The following is a 9,005-nucleotide window of genomic DNA, read 5'->3' on the forward strand; positions in this document are numbered from 1 at the left end:
GCAATTGTATTCAAAGATAAGGCAACAAAAACAAAGGGCTCAAGGATCAAAGTACAAATAATACATTCATGTCTGGTCAGTAGAAGTGTAACACTTGGCCTGAGGGTTACACAGCTCTTGACATATTTTATTACATATTTATTTAACTATAAAACAGAACTATCTTGGGCATGGCTCTTACCTTGCAGCAGCCGTGTTAACTTGGAATCTCTGTAGGGAACAAAGCCACCTTTTTTATTTTCGTCACCAAGAGCACTGATTACATTTCCCAGGCATAGGAGGCCTCTGTTAATGTTGATTCCTGCACACAAACAAACTCCAACATAAGATAAACCAAACAGAAGCTTACTTATTACTGTCTGTGTCCTACACTTGCCAACAAAGGCCACAAAATGTAAAGTTGAGAGGTTTAGTCCTCACAGAAAAGCTCCAAAAATTTCAAAGAAGGAAATCCCTGAACCATATGCCTCCCCCCCCCTCTACTGTCTTACATAAAAGGTTTAATGAAGAAAGATGTGATCATGGATACAGCACAGATGTGCTACATGGAGCCTTATGTGAGACACAGCAAACAGAGTGGCTGAGGAACTCTTCTTTAAAGACTTGCTCTTTGCTCCAAATGAAAATACAGACCAATCAGTGAAAGAACAGGTTCAAGAACATTTAAATAAAATGTGATGTATTCAAGTCAGCAGGGTCTAAGAATGAATTTTATTAGGGAACTAGCTGACATTCTGTAAACCACTGACAATTACCTTTTGACATTCTTGGAGGACGGGTAAGGTCCTAGAGAAATGAAGATCAAATATAGTGCCTATCTTGAAAAGAGATGTTCTAGGGAATTATAGACCAGTCAACCTAAACTTGATACAAGCAATACATTTGGAAGCAACTACATGGTAACAAGAAATAGCCAGTATAGATTTATCAAGAATGAATTATGCCAAATCAACTTAATTTCCCTCTGACAGAATAACTGGCCTAGGGGATTGATTGTGAGGGGGATTGAATGCATGACAGAAGCAGCAGGAATGATGTTTATTTTAGAAATGCTTTAACGGTTCCATAAGACACTCTCATAAGCAAACTGGGGGATTATAGTCTAGATGAAATTACTGTAAAACGGGTGCACAATTGGTTGGAAGACCATAGCAAATCACTGATAGTCAAAGTTATCACAGTGGATACCACTGTCTAGAGTCCTGCATCTGTTTCTGTTCAGTATTTTCATTAATGGTTTGAGTAAAAGAGGGGAGATTATGCTTATTAAATTTGCAAATAGGTTGGTAAGGATACAAGCACTGAAAATAACCATGACAAATTGCAGAATTGGCCTTTATTGAATTTCAGACAAGTGCAAACTACTACACTTAGAATAGAGGCAGCAACCTGGTGTGGGAGGAGGGGAAAGCAGCACCAGCTCTGGTTGAGAAGACAACCATTAAGTCTTATCGGTTAATCATCTGGTCAACTACTCGTTCACATCCCTATGCCTTAACCATACTTGGCTAGTTAAACACAGGCATCTAGTCACTGACAACACACCTTGTGTAGTTCTGGACCCATCTCTGACAGCAATTTTAGCAGCTTCAGATGAAGAAACCCTAGTGTATAAGCTATGGAATAATTTTCTCCCATAGAAAGTTTACTCAGTTCCCTCTAAAGGGTTCAGTTAACCAGTGGGGACTACAGCAATTCCCCACCTGCCACTTCACACCTATGAAGCCCAGAATCCAGGGAAACCTGGAGGATCCACTTTGCAGAAGAGCTCAGTGACCACAACAGCGTCAAGGCACAGGGTAAGAGGGCGAAAGTGTTTCCTCCCATCTGAGTCAGCATACTACTGTCAATTTCCCCTCTGACCCTATGGTGGACTATCCCATCACTATTAAGAGCCCAGGATGGGCCTGGAGAAAGAGGGCCACTCACTGGCTCTGGTCACTAAGCCACACTGCCCTTAGGCAGACTGCAGAAACTGATTTAGGCCATTAGGTTGTGGTATCCTGCATGTGAAGATGAGACAACCAGGAGTATAAACATCCAAGCTTAAAGGTTTCTCTCTCCAGTTTATTTTTTAGCTTTTACGAATGTAACTTATTCAAGTTACATGCTTAACCCTTTTTGGAATCCTGCTATGCTGATGGCCTCATCAATATCTTGTGCATAAACTATATTTTCTGCATTGTGTGAAAAAGCTATGCATCTGTTTTGAATTGGCTGCCTTTAGATCTCATGGAATATCTATTAAAAGAGAACAGTCCCAGAATGGGGCTCATACACATGGATGTGCATACTTGGGAGGCACATATAAAGGGGACAACAGAAGCCCCAGCATGTGGGCTTGGGCTTCTTCCCTTGCCACTCCAAGTCCCTCACTGGGAGGCAGCAAAGGCTCTGGCTGTTAGCCCTAGGGTGGCAGAAGCAATGTAGAAGGCTGACAGTGGGGTGCCAAGTCTGCTCTGAGAAGGGATATTGCCAAATATCACCTTTCCTATTGCCACCCTTATTTCTCTGCTGCTGCCGGCCCATGGTTTCTTGAGAGCTGGGTACCTGAGCAGCAGCAGCTTTCCACTCTGCTTCAGAGCTGGAAGGTGGTATCTTTACTTGGGGGGGGGGGGGGGGGGGGAGGGAAGGGGGCGGGGAGAGGAGGGGGACAGGGACAGGGACAGGGACAGAGACAGAGACAGAGACAGAAAGGATGCATAAATGACTACGGACACAAAGAAGGATGAGCCTGATCAAATAAGTTTGAGAACCACCGCTCTTATGGATAAATGCGCCCCCCCCCCCCTTTTTTAAATAAAAGTAACGCTGGGAAGTGAGGGAGTGAGAAAAGAACAGAAAAAATATATAGTGCTCTTTGTTTTTGCTGGATTCCTTAGAGCTCCACAATGGGTGATCAATGCTCCACTGAAGGTATAAATCTTTGAGAGATTTTTCTCCTAGAGGAAAAAAATGCATGTGAGCCAATTAACTGGATAACATTGAATTTGATGGATAAAAAAAATCTCCCATGATCCAAGTAGTTTTTCACTTCTCAAAGTCCGGAGAACAAAGCCTGATATTCTGGACATAAAAACCTAACAAAGCTTTACTAGACACCGTTCAAGCTCTCCTTATACTTCAAAACCCAACAAAACAAGTGTTTTTCCCATTTATGTCACCTTTAAAAAGTCAGGATTTCAGAGTGGTGTGCTATATTTTGTTCTTTCCAGGAGCGTCAGACGTGAAGAGCACAAGCTTTAGCTACTGATGCTGTTTGACATTATTGTGCTTACTTACCTTCCTTTAGTCGGTCTCCCTCAGCCTTGGTTTTTTTTTGCCTTTCGGAGCCAGCAAGATCTACAAGGTGTAACTTGCAGCGAAAGCTGTTATTCCTACGGCAGACAGAAGAGTTACACTCCTGATCTAGCATGCAGTTAGAATGAGAGTGGCAAGCAAAGCGGAGGGGATTTCACATCATTGATGATCCAATGGGTTTAAAAGGGCATTTTGCATCAAGTGCAGCGACTGGCTTTTGAAATTAAGAGAATCTAGTGACTATCTTCAACGGAAACAACTTTTTCTACAGGGTCAAGCAGTACTGGTAAAGAGAGTACCTGTTGACAGGCAGCTAGGAAGTCAAAGACTGATAAGAAACAGGGCTGAATCAGAATTATTACCAGACCTGCCTTGTCCATAAGATTTTTCAGGGCACCCACCACACCCTTTGGGGGTTCTTGCAGTAGCTGCTTCAATAGTCCTGTGAATGGGGCCCAGAAGAGCCTGGGAGGGAGTGAGGGGGCTGATGTGGGTTGGCAGCAGCAGGAGTTGCTCTCCCTCCCTTAGCTCTGTTTCACTGTGGTAGCAGAAAGCAGAGTGCCCTGGCCCCAAAGGGCTTTGCTTTCTGCAGGTGCAGTGAAGTGGAGCACAGCAGGTTGGATAGAGAAGAGCAAGCTTCAAGGTTACTCTGGCTCCCCTTGCTGCAGTCCTGAGTGCTGGGGGAGACCTGCAACCCCTGCAGCTGTGCAGCAACAGGCCCCCTACTAATCCCCGGCTCACATTGCTTGGTTGTGGGGTCTTCACACAAGGGGGTCGAGTGGAGCAGAAATGAGGTTGCCCTGGGCCAGTAATTGGGGAAGATGGGAGGAAATTACTCCAGACCCTGTGTCCCCTAAAGATGGTCCTGATGGTTACTTAAGGAGTTCTTGCTTTCTTACTTGTCACTTTTCTTTCTTTGTTCAACTGAAATAGTGAAGATTGCATGGGACCGCGAGGACTGAGAGTTCATAGCTGTAGAAGCCACAGTTCTGGAATTGTTTCCCTGCTCCAGACAGAGGACAGTATCTTGAGCACAGGCCACATCCCGTTCTGTTAAGCCTATAATCTGTGTTAAGAATGAAGAATCTGGTTTCATTTTCTTCCTCTACCTCCCAACATTCAGCCATTAGTTTACTACGTCACAGAAGTGTACTTTGGGTCCTAGACCAAGTCCCTGCTTCTATGCCACTGTGACCTCAATTAGCAAAGTCAAAGAAAAATATACATTTGCAGACTGCTGTAATCTAACCGAGTTTATTTAAAATATTAATGCTCACTAAGGCATCTAAATTTGTAGCAACTAACAGCTGTATTAATCTAAGTAAGGCTAAGATTTTATCACCATTTTTACTAAAAGTCAGTGACAAAATGGGGTTCTGCAGGTCCCCATGTTGCCTGAAGCAGGGCAGCTTCATAGGGGCTAGGAACTCAGAGGGCGATTGCCTGCAGTCTGCAATGGCTGGGAGCTCCAAAGGGTGCCAGAAACAGGTAGGGACCCACAGCTCCCAGTCCCCACAAGAGACAAGGAACCCTGCAACTCCCAATCATCCGGCTGTCTCATGACCGCCTCGAACTCTGTGACTAAATCGTACTTATACATACCTCCAAGGTTTTTGGATGTATGGTACCCAACAACCCACCCACCATTTTGAAATGGAATGTCATGTTGCAATAGGATTGTTAAGTCCTGGAGACAAAGGATCATTTAACCTTAGAGCAAATGTAGGATAAGACAGCAGCACAAGCTTTCTCTACGCCAGTGGTCTCCAACCTTTTTACACCTAAGATCACTTTTTAAATCTCAGAACAGGCGAAGATCTACCGCTCCACCCCTTCCTTGAAGCCCTGCCCTCTCTATTCTCCTCCTGTCCATCACTTGCTATCCCCAGCCCTTACTTACACACTCTGATAAACGGTTTATTTTTAAATTATGCGATATATAAAATTAAAATCACATGTTTATAGTTATGAAATAAACGGTCTGTTTTTTATTCATGCTATTTAAATCTAAAATGAAGCATTTATAATTATACATTTTGTGGGGACAGAGTTCTGCGGCTGGGGGCAGGGGAGAGTGAACAGGGTTCTGCAGCAGGGGACAGAGTGCCAGTGGGGAGCGGGCATGGGAATAGGGACAGAGTTCTGTAGCTGGCGACAGGAGAGTGGGGACAGGGTCGGGGAGCGGGGACAGCGTTCTGTAGCTGGGGACTGGGGAGTAGGGACAGAGTCGAGGAGTGGGGATAGAGTTCTGTGACTGGGGAGCGAGGGCTGGGGATTGGGGTGCCAGTGGAGGCAGAGAGTCCCCTGCATCTGCCTCCTCCCAGGATTCCCCACCCCAGAGGGAAACCAGCACGTGCCTGCCCCAGGGCTGACCCTCCCCCCACACGCGCGCCTGCCCAGAGGGCTGACCCCCTCCCCTCAGCGCAGGGAAGCCCCGTGCGTGCCAGGAAACCCCGCGCGCACCTCCCCCGGGGCGGACTCACCCCTTCTGTGCGGTGCAGAGAGCCGATGCTCCCTCCCACAGTACACCTGGCAGAGCAGCTAGCGCAGACTAAGCTGCGGGACTTCTGTCCATTCCCGGGAAGCCGACACGACCTCCATTTTCACTTGAGGTAGAAGTAGTTGGGCTTCTCGGGGGTGGGAGGGAAATGGGGGCGGGGCGGACAGGACGCCTCACGATCGACCAGTTGATCGCGATCAACCTGTTGGTGACTACGGCTCTACGCTGTACCCCAAGCCCATCTATGGGCATCAGGCCTGCTCTGGGGGACTCAGAGGTCAGTTTTATACCTATAGCCAATGCCTGCCATGGCCATTTTGCTGTAGTTTTTCTCCTTTTGAGTTTGGGAGAAGGCATGCAGCAAGGAAGTTGGATTACAGGAACTGTAGTGAAGTGTTAGCTGCTTAACTCAAACCCTGATTTTATTTCATCAGTTCACTGAAAGCTTTAACTAGCTGTTATCTGAAATCTAGAGCCTACTGAAATCACCCCAGAGCAGGTTTGAGACTCACCAGATTTTTTTTTTTTAAAATGTAAGAGTTGGAAATCAGCATGCTTGTGTGTCAACTTCTAGAGTGAAGTGTGCAAACAGCAAGATTATGAACAGTTAAAATTGGGCAAGTCTGGGTTTGATTGAAACATTTGATTCTGACCTCTCCTCATTTCCCCACCCCTCACATGCCCAATTCTCAGGGACCCGCACACCTTTATGCCTTCCTTGGGGTCCTCTCGTATGCTGATTTGAGAAGATCGTTCTCTAGATGGAGACAGCAGGTCTAGAATATCCTCATTGTATATCTGAAAGTATTTAAATAGAAGCTCAGAACCATAGCCATGCAGACGTGGGGATGCAGCATGAAGAACAGAGTTAGGCTGAACCTGGCTAACTTTGTAAGACATTGCACATGTCTTATTTGCTAAGACATGCAGACTTAACTTACAATTCCAATTCACAGAACTGAGGCTGTTATTACGGTCTATATCTGCCTATATTCCTGATAGTCTCCTCAGTTATAGAAGTTCCTTAAGCCTGTGCACCCCACTTCCCAAAAGAAGAAAATGTGATCCTGGAGATGCTATTCACTCATCTGGGGCAGATCACAGTAGAGAAAGAAGTGCAATAGTCCAATCCCCATTACAGACTGTGGCAGAAAATGATAGGAGCTGTGTCCCAGGCAGCATGCATACAAAGTTAGACTTAGTAGCTAGATCTGCACACTGATGAGGAAAGGGTGCAGTCCCATCTGGCTTTCATTCATGGAAAGTTATAGGTCCCTTTCTAAAGTCCTTTAAGTTTCCCTTTATACCAGTTCTCCTGGTTCAGCTGCCACAACCCATCTCACTTGAGAGTTACAAAAAAAAAAAAAAAAAAAAAAAAAAAAGAGTGTTTAAACAACCTCAAGAAAGAAGCTTTGTGATGGGGGGGGGGGGGGGAGAGAAGGAGCTTAGTGGAATCTGATTGCAGTCCCACCTACCCCTCCAACATGACATGTGAGCTGAATCCTGGGTGTCTAAAAAGTCTAACCTATTTAAGCTGCAAGTTACAAAATTTGCTTTTAATTTAACATTTTGAAACTGTAAATAGTTTTTACCTCCAAATAAGAGACTTTCAAGGTGAATTCCCATTCCAGCCTCTGTTCCTTTTCCTGAAAGAGCAGTTTGATAACACGAGGAATGACCCCAACAATAGGTTCATGCTCTTGATCAGCAGTGTAAGTCCCTCCCATAGAATATGTTTTTCCAGAGCCTGTCTGTCCATATGCCAAGACAGTAGCATTATACCCTGAAGAAACAAAGAATGCTTGGAATCAGGAGGAGTTCATCTAAGAAGAGACCTTTGTCAGATTGGAGTATCTTAAGTATGCTTCTGTGTCCAATGTCCCCAGATTCTAGCTTCTCCAATTCAGTAAAATACTGACACTCACTCTCAAATTACACAGCAATAATGCATAATTCATAGTCTGCTGAATTAAGAACAAAATACTGAACACAACCAACTGCTTTCTCTGGCCTATGAAGTACGAATGGAGATTTAAACTTAATTCTATTGCTCAAAATAGAGAGGCCAGAAACAATTTAACTATTCTGTAAATCTCTCTCTAACCAACATCTTAGATAAGCAATCTCAGCATAACATTTAAGTGACAATGTGCAGATCAAGCAATCATATGGTTTTTAGCATTGACTTCAAACACCAAAACTGTCAGTCCATTTTTGCTTTCTTTGAAGCTCAGTGAGACTGCACGAGTCATCTTGGTGGCCCAGTGGAATGCCATGCTACCAGTAAATAGGCAGGATTTGGCACTCACTACTGCAACCCCAGATTGATTTCTAATCAGAGAAGCATTCTAAATACATGGAAAGGTATGTGTGTGTGCAGGGGGGGCAAAAGGGGGGAGAGAGAAGAAGTCACAGTGGATAACCAAGTAATCTTACCTGGATACTTTTGTTGTTTCACTTAACTTTGAGATGCCACCCTGAACCCAGCTCATAGAGGTGACAGCATCTTTAAAGAGAATTTCACTTTGTTACTACGAACAAGTTAACAGGCTCTCACCTTTGAAGATGCCCCGTATCAGAGGGGCAACAGAGGTTTTGAAGACTTCCTCCTGCTCAGCAGATGGGTCAAACACAAAATCATATGTGAAGGATTTGTCATTGCCTACAATCACCTATGGGAAAGAGGAGAAAACAAGCAGCGACATACATTGCAGTTAATGGGTTTTATTTACTTGATACTAACTAAATTCAGCTAATTTACAATGGTACACATCTACTGAAACACTGACATCAATGGAATGATTCTGGTGTAAGCGAAAGATTTTGACCCTTCATACCCAAGGCATTTACTAACCTGGGGCTCGTCAGGCACAAAGGATAGACACATCTGGCATCCCTCACTAATCTCTTTGGGGACCAAAGGGCGACAGCGGAGTGCCACACGCACAGGAATCACTTTCTCATCCTCTTTCACCATTTCAGATTACAATAGCTTTCCTAAAAAAATCAAAGACATAAAATTAGGTGTGTCCTCACTGTAAGTATTATCAGTTAAATTTCCTTTATCCATCTGGGTAAGTGCTCTGAGCATTAAGACACATTCAGCTTCACACAGACTGCACTGCCTTCCCCTCAAATGTCACAAATTGAAAGGGTCTATGATTCCATTATATCACATTCACCGCACAAAGAAACTTTATGCTTA

The 9,005-nt window shown here is 44.5% G+C and overlaps 1 protein-coding gene across 2 annotated transcripts in view; it reads right to left on the bottom strand.

Moving 5' to 3' along the window:
• The window catches only part of KIF4A (kinesin family member 4A), a 54,403-nt gene that overhangs the window by 43,156 nt on the left and 2,242 nt on the right, over positions 1-9,005 (bottom strand). For both annotated transcript variants that reach the window (XM_014568820.3, XM_075940789.1), the window contains 7 exons: positions 8,655-8,797; positions 8,358-8,472; positions 7,393-7,583; positions 6,506-6,598; positions 4,200-4,366; positions 3,283-3,377; positions 182-301 (listed from right to left, as the gene is read on the bottom strand). In XM_014568820.3, the coding sequence (XP_014424306.2) occupies positions 182-301; positions 3,283-3,377; positions 4,200-4,366; positions 6,506-6,598; positions 7,393-7,583; positions 8,358-8,472; positions 8,655-8,777 (904 nt within the window). In that variant the 5' untranslated portion in view covers positions 8,778-8,797. The remainder of the gene's footprint in view (positions 1-181; positions 302-3,282; positions 3,378-4,199; positions 4,367-6,505; positions 6,599-7,392; positions 7,584-8,357; positions 8,473-8,654; positions 8,798-9,005) is intronic.

This window comes from Pelodiscus sinensis, chromosome 13 (assembly GCF_049634645.1).
Source record: "Pelodiscus sinensis isolate JC-2024 chromosome 13, ASM4963464v1, whole genome shotgun sequence".
Taxonomy (NCBI): domain Eukaryota; kingdom Metazoa; phylum Chordata; order Testudines; family Trionychidae; genus Pelodiscus; species Pelodiscus sinensis.